The 21,448-nt window shown below is 35.9% G+C and overlaps 1 protein-coding gene across 1 annotated transcript in view; it reads right to left on the bottom strand.

The window, feature by feature from the left end:
• The window catches only part of COL21A1 (collagen type XXI alpha 1 chain), a 113,483-nt gene that overhangs the window by 55,916 nt on the left and 36,119 nt on the right, over positions 1-21,448 (bottom strand). The window contains exons 5-9 of the mRNA XM_074820787.1: positions 21,206-21,422; positions 18,812-18,985; positions 15,208-15,294; positions 11,305-11,388; positions 8,937-8,999 (exon numbers count right to left, since the gene is read on the bottom strand). Of these exons, the coding sequence (XP_074676888.1) occupies positions 8,937-8,999; positions 11,305-11,388; positions 15,208-15,294; positions 18,812-18,985; positions 21,206-21,422 (625 nt within the window). The remainder of the gene's footprint in view (positions 1-8,936; positions 9,000-11,304; positions 11,389-15,207; positions 15,295-18,811; positions 18,986-21,205; positions 21,423-21,448) is intronic.

The raw sequence follows: 21,448 nt of genomic DNA, 5'->3' as shown, positions 1-21,448 counted from the left end.
CAAGAGGCAGCCCAAACTAAATTTAAATCCCATAAAATTGACTATCCAATTTCAAATACCCAGAATTTGATCTTGCTTTGAACTGTAAGAAATAATAATCCTATCTCTAAATGAGTTTCGGTCTTAAAAACTTAGCACAAAATTTAATGGGAGGATTTCCACGCTGGTAAAAAGGAGCTACTAGAACCTTTTCAATACAAGGAAGGCAATGTGTATGGCTGATTTCTTTAAATCAGTCAAAGCTTCCTGGGAATAATAAACAGAGTTAAATTATTTGCTGGGTCAGATACAAGAGAGTACTTGCTGTGCCCTCTTCCCAAAAGACATTTGAGCAGATGCCCAGTGAGCCAGCCGGTAATGTTTAGTATAGAAATAAACAGAATTCTAGGTCTCTGTCATACATGGATCCTTTATCAAGCATTTCACTGTTAGTGCTCAAGGCAATTCTAGCAAGACCAGCTTTAACTGTAAATGGTGTAGCATTCCCATATTGCTTATAGGCCTCCCGGGTAGCTGAAACAATTCACCAAGCCAAAAAATGCCTTTAAAAATTTATTCCTTTATTTCTTATCCAAAAAAAGCCAAAAAGTTTGTATGACTTCCTGTAGGATACAATTTTATATAAATAAAACTTTATTTTACATTTTAGATTCTGAAATGCAATTTCCCTTCCTCCTCCTTCTAACTGAGCAGGGGAAGAATTAGAGGAGGACAATTTCCTGGCTGAACTGAATTTCAAAATTCACAAGATGAATGGAGGAGGCAGAAGAGTTTTCAGGTTACAAAACTGCATGTTTAGCTCAGTGCTAGATCCTGTAATGCGATTCAAAGCAAATCAACCACATTGTCAGTGTGTTTGTTTAATGGAAAGCTGGAACAGAGAAGATTCAAAAGGAAATTCACAGGAAGTCACAAAAATCAGAATCACTCGTACAAAAAACTTAGCAATTGTTTGGACAAGTTAAAAACGCCTATAAATTACAAAAACTCGCTTTCATAAAAACTGAGCAAAGACAAAAAATGTCTTTGTACTACTATTCTTTTTGCACTACAGATCATCGATCTATATGCTAATGCCTACAGGTTTTTTTGCACTAAAGTCAGCTCAAGATCTTTTTCCTTAATCTCAAAGCCCTCAGTAGGAGTATGTATGTAACACATATATATGCTCCAAGAACAGCTGTGCCATAGCTGACATTTTATGTAAAAGGGACAGAAGTAAAAATTCCCCTTTCAACTGACACAGATGAGTTCAGGACTGAAGGTTCACTTTCAAATAAGGTGAAAGCACTAAATTTGCCACCAAAAAGAATTTTTATTTGGACTTGTCTCATGACCAAATTTTTATTTGGTCTTCTCTTGTGAACTTCTCAGAAGACACACAAATGGTGTGAAAAGTATTACAGCTAACCCTGAATTTGGTCCTCAGTTTTGAATCCAGTTGCCTAAACATTGGCAGCTCCTGCCTTTTGAGATTTTGTAGACACCCACCCAGTGTTAGAAGATAGTGGCACAAAATATTTGGTAGGCATTCAACCTTTTGAAGCAGTGGTGTGGGCAAGACAAAATACCTTACAGCATTAAGACTCCCACACTTCTTGGAGTATATTAGTTAAATATCTGTTGACTAATATGGAAACTTAGACACCCAGTGTCTCTGTACACATATAAACACTAAATGTAGGTGTTTTAAACTACAGTGTTTTATCAATGTTGTCACTCAGCACTACTCCACAGCACTTTGTTTATATTTTCATTGATTATTTTACATCAGTGCAACTGAAATCAGGATTATACAAAACCTCCCTCTCAATCTGTTGTGGGTGGGAATAGTACTGATAAATTTCTAGTGCCAGAAAATCTGTAAAGGCAAAGTGATAAACAACAAGATACTGAGACGCTTAGTTTTGTACCAGATGGCTAGGTATTTTAAAAAATCACAGATAAAATGTAACTTTTGAATTTAAAGAAAATGGCAATAATTTACAAATAATTCTAACAGAAAAAGTTGAACAGACTTCTTAGGCCAAAGAACTTACATAAAGGACACAGACAAATTAGCAATACTGTCATCATCAGTGAATTAAAAGCCTTGCTGGAAAATGAAAGTTAGTTACCTGTAAGGGAAAAAATTGAGCAAGAAGGACATATGACAATTATTAATTCCAAAGAACTTTTGGGTGTAATAGCAGAGTAAACCTCAGAAGTGTATCTTCAATGCAGTTGCATGCCTTAAGGACAGAAGTTCAGACAGCATTCATAGGTGTATCACATCAGACAAATATAAATTTTTTAAAAAAACAGAGGATGTACTGATAAGTCAATGACAACTGCCACTGCACACTTCCTTACTGAAAAGCTTTTGGAGCCACCGAACAACATAAATGACAAAGGCATGGCAACAGGACCACTTAGGAAAGAGAAGGGAGAAGTAAACAAGCTCAATTTGGCTAGGAAACAACCAAGGGTCAACAGTAATGGTCTAAAGATATTTCAGGACTGTAAACACTAAGTAAACAGAACTATTTAGGGTGATGTAGCTAAGCATAATGGAATTCAACTGCGAAAGAAAAATTTAACTTGGTGTTAGGAAAACATCCTGACAGCGAGGTCTTCTCTTGTGGAAGTCACTTGTGGAAGTTCTTTAGCACATTTAAAACACCATTACCTAAAGCATTAGAAGATAAGTTTTTAAACCCTCTTCATAAAATACATTACATCGTAAAGGACAGAAATTCTTATAGCTATTCAGACGCATATCCATGCCCACACTCAAATTTGCAGTCATGCTATAACCTTCTCCCTCACTGGCAATATCAGTAATTAAAATACTGTGAGGCAACAGAAATGTCAGAAAGTACCTGATGTATTTGAATTAAGTGTTTTAGCCTTTGCCTAAGTTGTTGTTTATCATTTAATGTTTTTGCCTCAGGTCCTTCCTCCTCCTCCTTTTTTCCCATCCTGCCCCCTAACAACCTTCTCTAACACCTCACTATGCCTGTACTCATCTGCCTACTGTTTCTCTTTATCCTGCCCCTTTAGACATGTGCATCAGTCAGGTGGTCCTTTCCAGCAGGTCTCTTTGGAGCCTGTGCCTTACTCCTTTCTCTGGGACTTTCTTAAGCAGTGGGAACTCAGGAGCTCAGAACAAGTGTCATTTCCTCTTCCCTCCCTCTGTTAAATAGCATGGCCCCATAGAAGGACTCCTCGTGGCATCTGCTTCTGCAGGCTACAAGAACTGTCTCTGCAGTGAAGCCCCTCTGTCTACACATATCCAAACATGAAAATGAAGAGCAGATCCAGCATTAGATCACAAAGGTAATTAAATGCAGCTTTTACCCTCCACCATAAATTTGGGGGTGACTCCTGACCAAATATTTGTAATCACGTCAACATTATTATGGGAAAAGTACAGAAAAGAGTTTTCATTGTCTTCTCTGTTGCCTTTTTTGTGCTTTGTTTTGTTTTGGCCTGTTTAATTCTTTCTCTATTTGATTACACTTCCTTCCATTGGCTACTCCATCATCTGCCAAGGCTTTCATAGCTCAGAGCCACTAGCAGTATATTTTGCCTCAACATGATGTTCTGGGCTCAAATACCACAGAGGAAAAAAAAATCCATCAAGGTTATTAAATAAAAGGTCATAAATCCAGCTTAAAAAGTTCCCGAGCTTCAGTCATCTGGGAGATGGGACGATGTACCAAGGGAGTGTATCTTCCTGCTCACTGCTTAGATTGTTCACCCTCATCATCTGCCCTTGGCCACTGCTGAAGACAGTCATAGGGTCTTTTGTCTGAAATGTACAGCTGTATGCAACACAAGTCAGCATCAGGCATCTCCCTGATTTCAAAGCAGTAGGTCTCAGTGAAGCCATGACATGACCGTATTAGTCAGAATGGAGCAAACATACTTCCTCGAAGAATAACAAGGCCACAGTGTTGCCGAGGCATATGTATTTTTCTGGAATTGAGAGCAGCATTTTACAGCTGAATTATCAACTATATCTGTGAAAGTTTCTTGAGAAAATTAGCTGCAGAGTTTATATCAATTTAAATCCCCAGGCAAACCATCCAATAGCACAGGTAATGCTATGTATACATGAAACTATTACCCATTTTTCTTCCAAAAGTACTGTTGATATAGCTGGCCATTGCCATTATACTAAGTTCATCATAAAAGAGTCGGCCTTCAGTTGGTCACCAAATATTATTAAACTCAAGGTAGTACAGCTGTAATAATGTTCTACAGTTTGAAAAAAAAATACTGGAATGATCAGAAATTACTTATTATGCAAGGCTTTGATGCCTTATGAACTCTGTATCTGAGTATATCAGTAAAGTCAGTCTCACCAGATTATTTTAAAACTGCTTATTACTTGTGGACACTGTAAAGACAAGGCAAATGTTTCCAAACTTTCATGAATGAAACTAGATGGAATACTGGAAAATTGTCCAGATTTGCCAGCTGCGTGGTTCAAAGTTCAAAATTGACAAATGACTGCATTTTTTTCATTTTTTTCAGCAGACCGATAACCTATCACCTCTATTAACCACAGGTGATCACTACATAGACTCTGTTCATTTATTGTTCCCCTTGAGTTTTTCCCCAGTATGTATAAAGTATCCTTTAGAATAAAAAATGGCTTTGTGATCGCACAGTCAGGCTGCTGAGCATTCTCAGGGCCAGCAACCACTCCAGCTGCTTCTTTCTGATGAATAATGCCCATTAAAATGAGTTTCAGTTCAGATTTAAATACTAATTTTACTATTGTGCTTATTTACTGGTGCTATTTCTCCTGACAAGACCATTTAGTCATTTCAGGTCCCAAATTACATTTCTGATTGAAAAAAAATGTAATTTCATTACTTATTCTGCTTCTCACTTTTGTGCTTTTCTCCAGTTACTTCAACTGATCTCTTCTGTATGTATCAAGAGTATGGAAAATAAACAGAGGTGGCAATTAAAGGGAAAAAACAAAGAACATATAAACAAAACTATTTAAAAAAATATTAAAGAATGACTGAAAATGAGTCATGTTTATGTTCGTTTCCCCAAATATTACAGCAAACAATTTTACTGGGTAACACAAAGTGAACAACAATTTTCTGGTAATATCGAAGATATTCATGGTAATCGTTTTGAATTTTCCTGGACTAAAACTAACTTTAGGTACTACAACAATCTAGCCAGCCCACAAACAATAAATTAAATTTTCTTTGATTTTTTACTTTAAAAATCAGTTACATACAGTAACATATATGCATGCTTAAAACCTTTCTCAGAGGAACAAACATTTTGTTGACCAGCTATACCATTCCAAGAAAATGAATACCAGATAGGCAAACTGGAATAACATTAGAGAAGAACATAAAAATGTGTTTGGGAACAGAAAAGACTGACTTTCCAGGAAAAGCTTTTCATGCAAAAGCCATTTGTTTAAACAACCCTGACTACACAACTACCTGTAAGCCTACTGTCCTTATCTCAGTTAAGAGATTGCTTTTCAGAGTTCCCCAGGGGATTCAGCTAAAAAGATTCATATGAGCAAAGTTATCTCAAAAGAAAGAAAATCACTGACAGCACAGAAAACGCGCAAGTCGTATTAGCAAATAAATAAGTAAAACAGAAAGCAAAAGACAGAGGAATCTGTTTCCTGCACAGTGTATCTAAAGGGTCTCCCATCATTCATGGCTAAAAGCTAGCCTGGAAAGTACTCAAGAATCTACTGTAAGGAACAGTAATGTACTGGCCAGAGCTGCAGATGATCTAATAGGCTTGCAATTATGTCCTTACAAAGAACAAGTGCAAAAAGCTACAGCTGATATTTAAAAAAAAAAAAAAAAAAAAAAGGAATCAGTTAATAAAGCTATAGGATTTAACTGTAAGCACTTCAAATAACATATAAACTTCAGTTCAGCAAAATGGTAAAATCTGTCCTTTACGGACACTTTCTGATTCTCTTCCAATCGTCTGAGATACTTTTGTTAACCTTTTTTATGCTCAGAGAATGCCCATCTATGCACATTATGACTCATTCACAGGAAAAAAACCAAAACTGCCAGGTTACAAAGTTACAGAAAGACTACAGTATCAATTTATTTCTCCTTCATGATTCACACTGTTGTAAATTGCAGTGCTTATGGGAAGATATATAGCATTGAAGTGGAAATCTGTTAATAAAAGTATGAAAAAGTCATAACAAACTGTTTCAAAAACAATGCTGTTGCAGATGACTGGACACTTCAGAAATAAAGTCTTAATCTATTTTTCAAAAGAGAGAATGGAAACTGACAGTTCCCTACCAATATCCAGTCTATTCCGGCTTCACTAAAGCTAGTACAGTATCACTTTATTTTTCAAAATATCAGAGTTAGCTGGATTAAAGACAGCTCTGCTACACTTATCCATATTGCAAGTCTAATTCTAGCAATTGGCATGGTCAAACTGTGATGGACACCTTCTCCCATGCAGCTCTGGGTTGAGACAGTTTGTACACCTGTCTTTGTATAGAAGAACAGGACTGATCTTCAGAAGCTTAAGCACCATCAATAATCAACTGAAAAGTTATTCTGATTAGATCACACTTCCCCAGCTCAGATTCCACCCATTCCTATTTTAAAACCTGTATTTTCATGATTGTATCGAACCAAAATGTAGTATTTTATAGTACTAACAATTTCAATTCAGATTGTTTTGTCTATTTCAAGTTCCAAGAACCTTTGAAGATAATAGCTATTAAAAGCTGTTTAAGACAAAAACAAAAGTAGAAAAATGTTTTTATATCACAGGAAAAATTAGGATCTTTGCTTGTGGAACTACTGACAAATTTATGTACTCACTGCTCTCCTGGGCCATTAGGGCTACTATGGCCAGGTATCAAGTCCCATATTTTAAAACAGAGAAATTTTCAATTTTTAGAAACAGTTGCATTTCTTGTTTTCAGTGCCTATTTTTTTTCCTATCAAACTAACTCTGCCTCCAGAAGGAATCACCACAGTTAAATGAACCAGCTGCTATCCCTGAGAAAAGGCCAACATGTAACTAAGCAACAAAATAGGAGAAATGTGAACATTTTATAATGTGTAGCATGGAGCTTTCTCTTTTTAACTGGTAATATTTATTATCCTTACAGCATACACACTTCCAAGGACTTTCAAGCTCACTGTTTCCATCTTTAGCTGACACAGAAATGAAACGGGTTACTAGTATTAAAAATTCTTAACAAAAATAGAATGTTAGATGTTTTTATGCAGACATCAAAGTTGGTGGGTAGTGCCTTTTTAGTAGGAATAACATCCTAGAGGTACCAAAATTGATAAGCAAGGGCAGATTTGGAAAAGATTTGTGATTGCTTATAATATCCTCATGAACCCACAGGACAGAAAATCTGCTAAAAGAGTGAAGTTGAAAGGTGCAATCCAATCCTATGTTGTGCTTCTGTGAAGTTTCTCAAGTTTGTCAAGTGTGGACCAAAATGGCCCAAAATAAGTTGCAACTCTCAACCAAACCCATAGACTATTAGTTCCTCAGTCCATAATCCAATGTTTCTTTCATAAATGATTTCGTCTTCTCCTCACTCTCCATTTATATTTTCTAACGTTTTGGGACATCTTCTTGTATGTATAGTCTCAACAGTATTTGGGACTCCTCCCTAATCGTATTTTCAAGACATGATACTTACCTTCTCTTCTCCTTCACCGTGGAGATTTCAAAATAACACTACAATATAAGGACTCAACCATAAAATTTAGTCTTCACAATAAGAATGAAAAGCTACAATGAATTAACGATTTCTAGTACGTGCATGCACTTTCCTTTTCCTGCTTTTGGTATCCAAGCAGAGAAATTATCCTCTTTCCAGAAGCAAATTATTTTTAATGCTCCCAACTATCTTTTACTTTTCCTTTTTCTTTTTTTTTTTAAAAAAATCTAAATAAAATAGCTTTTATTACTAAAATAGTAAGCAACATCAGAGGCCACATTCTTGGAAAAGAAACATAGGTGGTCAAGTCTTCCAGCTTTTGCTTGCCTTCTTTTAACACACCAGAGGCACATGCACACCACCACTTCGGTGATAAAGAGACTGTAGGCTGTTAATAAAACCTTACTCAACAGAGAAGCTTGGTTGTCAATATCATACAGGCTTCCAATTAGATTCAGAAATCTAATATATTTTTTAATGAAACCTTAGGCTATTTTTATATATTTATTTGATTTTATTAGAATTTTATTACACTAAAAAATGTTATCCATGAATACTAGATGATCCATTGTCAAATCTGTCACTTTTATTTTAGGGACATATGTTATTCATCTACTTTCTTCCAGTCTTTGCCATCCATACTAACGGAATGCCAGCTTGAAAAGTAAAATCTAGGGTAAGAGAAATATACAGGTATTTTTAGGATGTATGTTTTAACATATAATGTTTAGAAGTGCAAAATATCTGTATTTTTAACATTATATATGCATATCTACATATTTTGATGGACTACTTGAGGCAGCCTAGAAAGAAATTAAATGAATCAAGCTTAAACATGAGAAGCAATCCCTAAAACAAAATACACAGGATTTTAGCTGCCTTAAAGTGCTTTCTAATGCAAACATTCTTGAGTAGTAAAGATTGAAGGTCAGAAGGTGGTAACTGCTGCAAACTGATGCAAAGGCCAACAGGAGCACCCATAGCCTGTTCTCTGCTTTACGACAGTGCCTACATAACTCATGCTATCATATTTACAATAGTTAAGCTGAAACAAAAATACTATTATTAACATATTCATAGAATTGTTACATTCAGATAGCACTTAAGTGACATTCACAGTTTCAAAGAACAGAGACAAAATAATCTAAATTTGAAAACCTGATATCAACGGTACATGTTTTTTTCTCCTGTTAGCTTTGCATTTACAATGTATGACTAAGTTTTTAGTACTCACAGGCTTACCATCTGGACCAGGCTGACCAGGATAACCATGATTCCCGGGCTGCCCAGGGTCACCCTATAGAGAAGCAATATGTTAACACACAAAAGATGTGAAAGAGCATTTTAAAATTAGTCCTAATACATTCCACAAAACAGTGGCTGCAAGCCCAGATACCTGCTATTGAGGAGCAATTCCTACAGCAAAAAAGAACTGGTCTTGTAACACCCTCCCGTGGGAAAATTCTCCCTAACTTCTTGTGCCAGACTTGGAGAAGTGAGCCCATGCTCAGTTACAGTACAAGTTTGGCCCATCATCTCAAATGCTTTCAAGCTTTTTAACATCTTAATCAATAGAAATAAAAACACTTTTTAGCAAATAGATGAAAAAAACTTTATTAAAACCTTGCTAATTTAGTAGTGCTACTCTGAATAAAACTCTCACCTGTTTTCGCTGAGTCTACTTCTTAAAGCAAAAGCACTGGAAAGGCAGGAGCCAGGATTAAAACCGGGTAAATACTAAACTCTCCACACACTTATGGCTGTCTAAAAAGTATAATTCTTTTAGATTTCTTCTTCTAAGGTCTTTGCAATTATTTTTATAATCTCTGTTATGACCATGGTAAAGGAAAACAAAAGTCATTCCCCCGGCTTCATGTTTATGGTAAGAAAGGAAGAAGTTAACTTCTTACTCAATATATCCTCGTAGTATTTTAAAGTTCTCTGTTTATTTTACTAAAGGATTGATTTGAGCCCAGCAAAATCCAGTAAGACTTATCTATAAATCATTTTACTTCTACAGGAGAGTTAAGCAGGCACCACTTTCTTCATCCTGAACCATCAACAGACCTGCGGGACAGTTACAACTGCAGAATTGTTATAAACAAGGAGGACATTAGGAGGGAAATAGGAAACTAGCTTTCAATGTGACTGAAAAAACATCTTTTCACATATAAACCACAGAAATGTAATGCAGCACTAAATGAGAAAGGATACAGAATAATGTCTCTTTAGAAAAGCGTAACTGACAGTTATAATTTTTTTAATTAATAATAGTTATCCAGAATTATTATTGTCCAAATTAAGAAGTCCAGGTTTGAGATTTGAGTGAAAATAAAATTGCTTTCAAATATGCTATCTAAACAAATGAAATTTTATGCCTTTTACTTGAAAAGGTTAAAATATCAGTTACTTGTTATTTTTAAATTGTTTTAATTAAATTCATTGTACTCCATTAATATCACAAACACACAAATTAAGTTTAAATTTATATGGTTCCAAAGTCCAGTATTCAAAACTTAAGAAATGCTATAACTAAAATAACCTATACAATCTTAAATTGGCTTCCTTTTTCTACAGTCTTTTGTGTTAGGCACCATCTTGTCCCCTGTATTATTGAGCTTTCACGAAACAAATATTATACTGCAGTGCAACTGAAAGATTGCACATGAAACAGGGATCTAAATAAAATTGTATAGGCTACCCTAATTCTGACATTTCATACTCCTTCATACTTCACAGGATGTGGCTTTCAATTTTTTTTTAAATGATAAATACTTCTTCTCTCTCTTTTGTCTGATATGCTAAAGAGAAAAAAAAAAAGGTAAAACACTGCAAAAATTCTTACATGAAATAATAATGATCTCCATCTTGTGGATTCCAATTCCCTGATTAGAAACCCTTACCACTGTAGCAAAGAGCCCTTTGACTTGAAGCACCTGCAGCTGACTGCTGAGTCCTTATATAACGAGTAGAATTTTTTTAATCATTTGCTTAATGTAAGACAAGAGGTTTGGGGTTTTCTTATCTGACCTTATAAGGCAAGCTAGTAATTCTGGAAGCACTGCTTAGCACAGTTATTGAGAAAGTTGGTACAGTAAAATACTAGAGATTTGAGTTTGCCATGTTAAACAAGTGAGACTCAAGTCTGGTTCTCATTTTAATCCTTCACCAACACTGAAGGGAGTTCATCAGAACAGCTAATGTAGAACTCTCCCAGTAAGTATCTAGTCCATTCTTTAACAAAGAAGGCAAAAAAACTCTCTCCATGAGAAGACTTTTATTAGCAAACCATTTCATTCTCAAACAATTCACAGTGCAAGATCATTTGCTGAAGAGTAGCAAGGAAACACAATTTTACATCCACAGGCATTTTCCTTAATTAGTAAAAGATATATTTGTGTTATTATGAGCTATGGCACCAAAACCTGGGCTTGAGGATCCTAATCACTATATTCATGCACTGGAAACCAGAACTAGGAGAACCTGTCCCCTACTTTTTTAAGCTGTCTGACTATGGCTGGCCAACTTAAGATTTGGGGGAAAAAAAAAAAAAAAGAAAGAAGAAAGTTGTGTACACTCAATAAGTCAGAATGGAAACTTACTTTGGGGCCTGGAGGTCCTTGTTTTCCTGGTGGGCATATGCAGGGGGCAGGCGTTGAGCCTACATCACTAGGACCATTCATGCACTACCAAGAGTGAAACCAGCCATCAATACACATGCCAAAAGCATTCAACAAATGTATCCTAACGTTATACAAAACTGATTTTCCTTAGGTTGCATCAGTCCTGGCTTTCACTCCGCTTTTCAGCTGGAACTTCTGCTTACCTGAATATTGCCCTCCAATTACTTCGCGTGCATGAATTTATCATTTTACCCAGAAGAAAAATAAATAAAAATTAAGTACCAATACTGGGCTGATATCTGAAACTGTTTGCTTTTCCACAAATATTGTGTCATATAGTTTGATAATTTTAAATTTGACAACATGTAAAACTCTTCCCCTAAACTAACTGATATTCATCATTTGAAGTGTGATCAATTATCAAATATAACTATTTAAGTTTGTAAAAAGAATCTAGTAAATATTATGTATAGCATAATGACCACAACTGATGTGCATACTATCATGTGTAGAAAGCCTGAAAAGAACATAAAGACCAAGTCTCCTACCTCCCGTGCATGTGTCCCAACTACAAAGCTACTTGAGGGAAGGTGGGGCATGGCTGTTAGCACCAACTCCTACAAGTCACTAGTCCTGGCCCCCAGGGTGCCCAGCCTCCAAAGACCATTAGGTGACCTCCTCCAAACTATGCTCCCTATACAAACAGCAGTAAACACTAAACCCTGGCAGATCACATCACCCTCTAGAATTTTTGGGGGGTTTTTTTAGGTATTTACTTCTCACCATTGAGACCACATGATACCCCAGTGTTTTACCAAGGCAGGCAAGAGGAATGATACTAGATCAAATCTATTTGCCCAAGGTCAGCCACACAAAATTTAGGTGCATCTGTACTAAATCTATATGCTAAAGTTAGATTCAGTGGATTCTTTTTCACCCACAAAGTTCTTAGAGATATGGGAAAGCAAAAATTTAAGAATCCAAGACACAAAAAACCAGATTTTGTATTTATTATCCAAAACACTTTCTATAACATTTTACTCATATTTCCTAAAGTAATGCAGACTTTTTACAATGTTCTATGAATGGAATTCTTTCTCAGGGTCAAATGATTGATCAAAACACAAATCCACATTTCCGTTGCAATGGTACCAAGTGGAGTTATGAAGATGGTTAGGGAAGCTATCATATTAAGCCTTCAAACAAGCTCCCATTCAGGGAGCTGCCATTAGCATGATGCAGGTAACAGCTACCTGACTGTGTATATTCCCATTCACTTTGCAACAGCATCCAGCCCTGCAAATAAGAGCAATTGAATTGAACCAGGGGAAAATATCAAGCCATTTATCCTAACAAACATGGGTTTCTTTAGAAAACATAATTTGTCTACTGACTAGAGCACAAATTATGGAAATCCAGCATTTTTAAGCTTAGCAAACCTCTATCCATTTTTCAAAACAAAGTGTACATTCCCTAGAATAATAAGTCAAATACTACCTTAAACTGAGTTTGAGCAGTTTAGGATTGAGCCTACCTCTCCGTTCTGAAACAAGAAGAAACACAGTTTAAGAGTACAGCAATATTTGTAATAAACAAAATCCATTCACTTGTAAACACTACCAAAATCAATCATAAATTTAGGGCTGTAACTGTCAAGGAATTATAACTGAAAAATTTAGACTTTCTCAGACTTACGTGCAGCCGCTATCAATGCATATGAATTTCATTTCATTTAAGGGTCTTTCAACAGGAGCTACCAGTAGCAATTTTTAAAACGCAATGACAAAACAGAAATTAATACTGAACTGTGTAAAAATTTACACACTAGAAGTTTAGATTTGGGTCAAACCTTTTGCCAGGAGTAACCTCTCATCAAAAAAATCCTCTGCTTATTCATTCATGTCAGAGAATGTACCAAAATATTCCTAAAATCTCTGATCTCTGTCTGAATCCAGTATCTGGGAAAACATACAGCAGCACAGAGGCAAGGCTGGCTTTTTCTCACTTTCCTGTGTGACTGCATTAGACTCTGCTATCAACTGAATTGAGTTTTCCAGTATCTGCAACACCACAGAACAATCCATCCCCAAATATTTCAGCATATCAACCATGAATTTGTCTGTCTTAATGGTTTAGTAGCAACCATGTACAGGAGTTTTCTAATGCACACAGTCACCACAGACTTCATACACATTCTGTGGAGAGAGACAGCTTCTTCTGTATTCTTTTCATCTTAGGCAACCTCTAGAGAAGGTTACCTTTCTCCACGGATCATAGAGAGAGCTTAAAATTACTATGCAGCTAGGTATCTCTGGGAAAGGGGATGAATTCAAGCTGTAAATAGTACATACAGCCTCTGCTTAGTTCAAGAGCTCTGATGACACAACCACACTGACAGAATACAACCACAAACCACATATTCTTCCTCGGAGATCATCCAACATTTTTTATTTTCTGAAAGAGTCCAGAATTTCATGGATAAAGTCCAAATTTAATTTACAAAAACAGCAAGTGAAACTAAACTGGCAAAAAGCAATCTTTTTGCTTGGACTTCTTGCCAAATCACAGAGAATGCAAGATATGATGGACTTCTTAGTGTTTGCTTTCTTGATGCAAAAATTTTTTTCATTTGTTTACTTTTCATATCCTACTTCTATTTTTTAAAGAGCAAAAAGATATGTGGTGCAGTTAAACAGCCAAATACTAAATTTACTTGAGGATTTAAAGCTAACTTTACAAAAGTGTTCCTGAACCCATTAGTTCTTGACACACATAGTCAGATTTCAGAACAGCTAATAATCCAGCCACCTACTCGCTGCTTAAATGAAAGCTGTGATTGCAATAGACACGCTGGCCCCAAACAAGTAGAAGAAAAACAGACTAGCTGGGGGTCTGTGCAAGTCTGACAAAAATAAAATATCTGGATGTTGAAGATTCACAGGTTCTATTTTCAAACTGGCAAAATGGTCCTAATACTAAACCACATCACTACATGAAGAATATGGGTTTACACAGTAAGACACTGGTGTTTGATTATCTTTTAGTTCAGTTTGTTTTAGACACCAAACACAGGAGGACATTTTGAAGGAAACTGTATGTATAAAACGATCTCTTGCTTATATTTTGAGATGGCAGCTGAATACTTTTGAAAATCTGGCTCCAACTGTGTGTCATGAATGGTTTCCAAATTTGTTTACATGTGTTTTACATTTCATTGTATAATTAACTGTAAGTAAGAGGGCAAAGGGTGGGTCAAAGGATCCCCATAAGCTTCCTAATAGTGTACATGAATCATAAAATCCTGAACAGCATTTTATTTTTGTCTTATCCATAACCTCATGAAATCTTGGCAACATATCAGTTAATGGGATATTTAACAGAGACATCAGTATAGATACTTCTGATAGGAAAAGGTGATTTAAAAATACAGGTTTGTTGGTTATGCACAAGAATTTCAGAGATTATCTGACAAGATCTTATCACCTGACAAGAAGTATATCAGACAAGAAGTATATGACCTAGCAAGGAGTATATCAGAGAAAAAAAGTAATATTTAAAGTATTTTACACTGCCGTAACCTAGAAGTTTTACTAATTTATAATGTTTAAAATCTTAAATTGTAACAGAAGATTCTGAGATTCTTCTATACTGCTGTCAAATTTCCACCATCAAGTATCTAAACAAAAAAAACTTTTAAAATACTTTTGTGCAAAAATAAGGTTGAAAAAAGATAAGTTTTGTGTCACTTGATATTGTACAGGTAACAAGCATTTGTTTGCACCAGCTGAATCAATGTAGTATTATTTATTTTAAGAATTCATTGAGTCAGCTTTAAACAGTGATTTGTAAAATATGTCAAGTAGTCCTCAAAAGTTCATCTACCATACTCACAAATCCTGGGATCTCACAGACTGTTTCTCGATTATTTTGCTCTGGGTCACAGTAGATTCGCAGTTTTTGTATATCAAACTATAATTCAAAACATAAAAGACCTTCTTTAGAGAAAGTGTTAACAGTCTGACACTAAGTTAGTTTATACTTTTCTGAAATTATATAATCCACAAGCTTAAAAAATGAAAAAAATATTAAAAAGCAAGAGAAACTGGAAGTGTGTCCATTAGAGTTAAAAATGAATTAAAGATGTAGAAACATTTTTAGTCAGGCTACTCACAATGATTAATACATTCAACCAATTAAACACTCTGTAATGGAATTATTTAAAGAAAAATAATCAATCCAAGATTTTCTTTTCCAAAATAGTAGAAATCACCACCCCTAATTCTTGACAATAAATCCAAACACGCACAGCACGAATTACACCGGCTGCCAATATCACTGGGAAACAAGTTACAACAGCACAGGCAAAACCAACCTTTTCCTTTTAACCTTAAGAGTCACGGGAAGACGTTTCTACACTGACCTGTCTCTACTAGATATAAGATTAGTAAGGTTTGGTAAAGCATCAGAAGGCATCCGTGACACTTCAAAGAATTTGGTTTAGAGTTTAGCTGTATAACATAAAGCTTTAAAAAGCAACCAATAAAAACACTGGCACCAGGTAAGCAAAAGTTTGTGCCATTCTGCTCTGTCGCTATACCCCAGAAAAATGAAACCACTGAAATCAGTTTTTCTAGCATAAACTATCACGACTGCAAAGAGAAAAAGGCCCTGTTATACTTATTTGAAATCACAGACTATAAATTGGACTAGCAGAGGAAGGAAGCACAGAAAATGGAGTCTGTTAATACCATGCCTAGTAATATGTGTTTTCAAATTTAAAATGTCTTCAACTCACAACACTTAAGTATGTACACAAGTTTATCATCGCTCTACTGGAAAGCACTTCAGCCAGTAAGATACTAATCAAATCGAGAACACTTGCAAAATATCACTAGGAAACATCTGAATCAGAACACAGAAAGAGAATGAAAATTCACCAAAGAATCTCTGAAGAAGATTCTTGTATCCAACTCAAATTGATTTCTTTCTTAAAGGATTTCAAAATACCTTTTCACTGAAAGGTGGTATGCAGATTCATTAAAATATTTCTCTATAATCATCGTTTAAATAGAAATATGCTGGAAAAGTTTGACTGTTAATGCTTTGCAAAATGCATCACAGTCTGAGAAAATGGAGAAAAGAAATATCATTTTAGATTATAGAGATCATCCGCAAATACAAAATTGCTACCTGAGGCAGATTTTCTCCTTTTTTTCTAGCCCACTATCAGAAGAGGATCTTGTACAATTCAACATTCCTAAAACGTTTTCATTTTTATTTTAGATAACATCTTGCTACTAACATTCTTTTACTCAGAAACCGCATTACTGAGAATCTAAAATTTATAAAGTCCCATTTCTACAGCGATTTAGAGGAAAAAAACAGACACAAAAACAACAAATCAACCAACCCTCTAATCCTAGAATGCACAAAACTATAAAAATGGGATAATACTGCACTGACAGAGAAAATGCATGAGACGATTGATTACAATTCTGAAATCTCTACTTTCCTTGCAATAAGTGCTTGAAGCCCTATCAGAAATCTGTGACAAACATTCAGTAGTTTTCACAAAGGGGTACTTTAGTGTACGGACAATGTTACCACGAGAAATGCTGAGTCACACACAGTGCATCATCCAAGTTTCCATATACACTTTTAGAATATAATAATAGAACTGAAGCTTGGCTACAAATACACAAAATTCAGGAGTAACTGAGTAAAGACATCTGAAGATGATGCAAAACACATTAATATATTTTAATAGGAGCAGTAAGGATCATGAAATTAGCGTACAAAAAAAGCATAGCTTTCAAAATAACTAGAAGTAACATCTACTTATGTAATTCAGTATTTCATACAATGCTTTGGCTTGGAAGGGACCTTAAAGATCATCTAGTTCCAACTCCCCTGCCATGGGCAGGGACACCTTCCACTAGATCAGGTTGCTCAAAGCCCCGTCCAACCTGGCCTTGAACACTGCCAGGAAGGGGGCATCCACCACTCTTCTGGGCAACCTGTTCCTGTGTCTCACCACACTCACAGTAAATAATTTCTTCCTTGTATCTAATCTGAATCTACCCTATTTCAGTTTAAAACCGTTACCCCTTGTCCTGTCACTACACTCCCTGATAGAGTTCCTCCCCATCTTTCCTGTAGGCCCCCTTTAATTACTGGAAGGCCACTATAAGGTCTCCCTGGAGCCTTCTCTTCTCCAGGTTGAACAACCCCAATTCTCTCAGTCTGTCCTCATAGGGGAGGTGCTCCAGCCCCCTGATCATTTTCATGGCCTCCTCTAGACTCACTCGAGCAGGTCCATGTCCTTTTTATGTTGGGGACCCCACAGCTGGACACAGTACTCCAGGTGGGGTCTCACAAGAGTGGAGTAGAGGGGGAGTATCACCTCCCTCGACCTGCTGGCCACACTTCTCTTGGTGCAGCCCAGGATACGTTTGGCTTTCTGGGCTGCGAGTGCACATTACTGGCTCATAGTCAGTTTTCCATCCACCAACACTCCCAAGTCCTTCTCCACAGGGCTGCTCTCAATCCACTCATCGCCCAGCCTGTATTTGTGCTTGGGATTGCCCCAACCCATGTGCAGGACCTTGCACTTGGCCTTGTTGAACTTCATGAGGTTTGCACAGGACACCTCTCAAGCCTGTCAAGGTCCCTCTGGATGGCATCCCTTCCCTCCAGCATGTCGACTGCACAATTTCTTAGAACTGTTTCCATTACTATGTCTAATTAGGAATGTCATTACCAGATTGTTGTAATTATAATGAAACAATCTATTTAGCCAAGATCTAGCTAAGATCTGGAATACTGTCAACATAATAGTCTTCACCACTGGTTTACACAGCGTTTACTTACACAGCCTGAAGTTTTAACCAGCTTTTTGGCATCTGCAACGAACTGAAGGCAAAAGGACTTTAATGTTCCTCAGAACAGAGGAGAACCTTGGTACAGGGATTTTCAGGGGGGTTTTCCAGCACAGCAGAATCAAACAGTGGCAGTTTGAGTATCAAATATTTGCAGTATGACAGAAACGGAGTTGATACATCCTGTATTTTTGTGATAGCTAGTGATGAGAAATTTCATCAAAATTTTGTTTCTCTCCCTCTTTTACCAGCATAACCCATACACTGATGGAAGGAAATGATATACAAGTGTCAAACACAGAGGAAATCCCCTGCTTTGAGACACTGTTTCCCAAATTTGGGAGACCCCATTGCATCAAATTTGTGTTTCAGCAAAAATAAATGCCCCTTGAAGTCAGTGAGACCAACTAAGCACCCACCGCACAGGATCTATCAGTTGTGCTGAGTCCTCTTGACCATATATGTTCCCTCTTAACTATTAAAATTTTGAATATTAAATTTCAGCCTAGTGTAAATTAGAAGAGAAAGTTCAAGAAAACAGAAGGTGCCAATGCAATGATAACCTACAGTAGAATTTCTGAGTTATTGTGGTTTTAGCATATGCTTACCTGTACAGTTTCTTCCTTTCCAGAATACTTGCCTATTTGGGTTAGGCCACTGATGTAAATACCTAAAACAGGATGTAATGGCTTCATTTCAATTTCTTGGCCATCTATATACAAAGTTACAAAGTCTTCTGTTACTAAGAGACGAATTTGATGCCAGCCTTCATCAAACAATGTCTAAAAGTGAAGAAAACAGAATTGTTTAAAACAAAATGTCTTCAATTTAAACAACAATAAAACTGCACTTCAACACCTTACTGCTAATGCCAAGTAATATTATAACTGAGAAGACGATATTTGGTAATAATTAATCCCTATTTCAGAATTATTTTATAACTCACATAGATTTTTTTAGTCTGTGATCTTCAACACGATCAAACCTGTAGTTGTTAAAAATATGAAACCAGAGGCCTTTTTTTCAGCAGTGGCATAATGTCTCAAACACTTCAGATCTTAAATCATGGTGAAAATGAGTTGGTACCTGAAAGTCTTTCTACTGAACCTCTTATGAAAAAAAATCTTAAAGACGACATGATATTGGCAGAAAGAATCACAATATTGCAATAAATAAACCAAATATTACATTCATAATCTCACAAAACCTCAGGTTTCTAAAGCTTAAAATTTAGTTTAAACGAACAGCATAGTTTTACAAGTAATAGAAAATGAGAGATATCTTTAAAGAAGTATTTGTCTCACCTACCTTAGAAATTAAATTTAAGATAGGAACCTTCTTGAGCCTATCCATTAACTTCAAAAACAATCTAGCTCTTTAGCCTAGCCTAGATGATTATCTTTTATATATCTAAATTTAATAGAGATTAATTCCACACTAAATTGGTATACATAAAACTGAAACATACATCTTTCAGTATGTTATATATCTTTGTTACCTTTTGAAGATATAAACAAAAATTAAGTTTACTTCACTTAATAGTATACACCCTTAGATAGCACCTCTGTTTCTATTTTATTTTCATTTGTAGATTGGGTTTTAATTTGTTTACATTGGCTCTCATTACAAGATAAAATAAACAACAGATCGGAAAATATAACATATCCATTTTCCTGAGTAGAAGTGATAAATTATCATAAAAGTTTATTAAATAAAAAGGTTCATTAAAAGCATGGTGACATTTAGAGTATGTTTAGAGATATACAACTCTAAAAAGGGCATAAAATTATTGTTCTCCACAACAGCAATACAAGCATGGAGAAACACAAAAGAAAAAAAAGCAAAAGTCTTTTCATGGTGAAGTTTATGGATACCTGGGACTGCAGGAGTAAGATTGATCTGTCAACTGTAGTTGCCAGAAACAATTAAATACAAATTTTCAGATTGACTTGAAACTGAATTTTCTAACAGTTTCCAGTAAATCAAGTTTAACTGCTTCTTAAAAAAAAGGTAAAATTATTTCACCTACAAAGAACTGTAAAAAGGCAGAGGAAATCTGGAAAGAAAAAGTAAAATTCTCCATCCAATAACAGAAGAATAAAATACCTCTCCCTAGCAAAAGCTTAGTAGTTAAGACCTTCTCTTGGACAGGAGTTCCTCCTTCTCGGAGGATTTATATTTCAAATTCCTTCAGCCTGAACTGGAGTAAGAATTGAATGCAGGCCACCGCTTCCCAGAAAAGTTGAACCCACTTGACCATGAAGCGCTCCAGCAGTAAATCTTACCCACTCTTTGTCTGCTGAAGCATCCCTCTTTGTTCATTTAAATAACAGTCCCTGTGGTAGGAATGGGAATCTCTGGGTTGCGTACTCCTATACTGCTACAAAGGCAAGAGTAGAGACGTTCAATCTCCTCTCACCTACAACCAAGACAATCTTTCTTACAAGAATTGAATACTTCACTGGAAATTACGGAAAAAAAGTTGCAAGAAAACCTTCAGATTGGACTAGGAGACAATAAAATTGGTTTGCACAAAGAGGGGAATCCCTTCAGTGAGAAAAATAAGTAGGAATTTTTATTTAAGAGAGAACTAGACAAATCCAGATTGAACTCTTGTTTTGTAAACTGCTATTTACTCTTCTCAGGAAGAAAGTAACTTCAGCCATTATGTATTTTCAAGGAATTTAGACACTTAACAAAAACTCTAAAAATGGAATATTTTCATTCACATTTTCTAGTCTCTACATTCAAGGCAGAAAATACTTCCCAGCATATGAAAAAGTCTCTGTGATCTTCACAATTACCTGCTGGAAACTACTGAGTAGAAAGCACCTGCAAAGCATTTACAGTGATGATCACTGTGAACACTCTAGAAACACAGAGAAAGTACCCCCCATCTATTTTTAAATGCCTAAGCAGCCAAAAATAAGACCATGCATTTTTTAAAAACATAAAGAGCAAAGGAATAATGTGTACTTAAATGAGTATTCCTTACTCCTTACCTTTACATGAGGTGAAGCAAAAGTAATAACCTGTGTGCCATTTATTAAACTTGTTGTAGTGAATGATAACATTTTCTCTTCTCCATTAATAGTGACTGCTATCTGTGGTCTCTTATCCAGACTTAGAATTCTCCATAAATCCCATGTCTTTTTTACTTTAAATCTTTGAGTGGAAACAAACACATAGGATGGAGGCAGACCTTCTGGAAACACATTCCTAGATGGGGGGGCAGGGGGAGAATA

The sequence above is a fragment of the Strix aluco genome, chromosome 3, assembly GCF_031877795.1.
Source record: "Strix aluco isolate bStrAlu1 chromosome 3, bStrAlu1.hap1, whole genome shotgun sequence".
NCBI lineage: Eukaryota > Metazoa > Chordata > Aves > Strigiformes > Strigidae > Strix > Strix aluco.
This window is presented reverse-complemented; position numbering and strand designations above follow the sequence as displayed.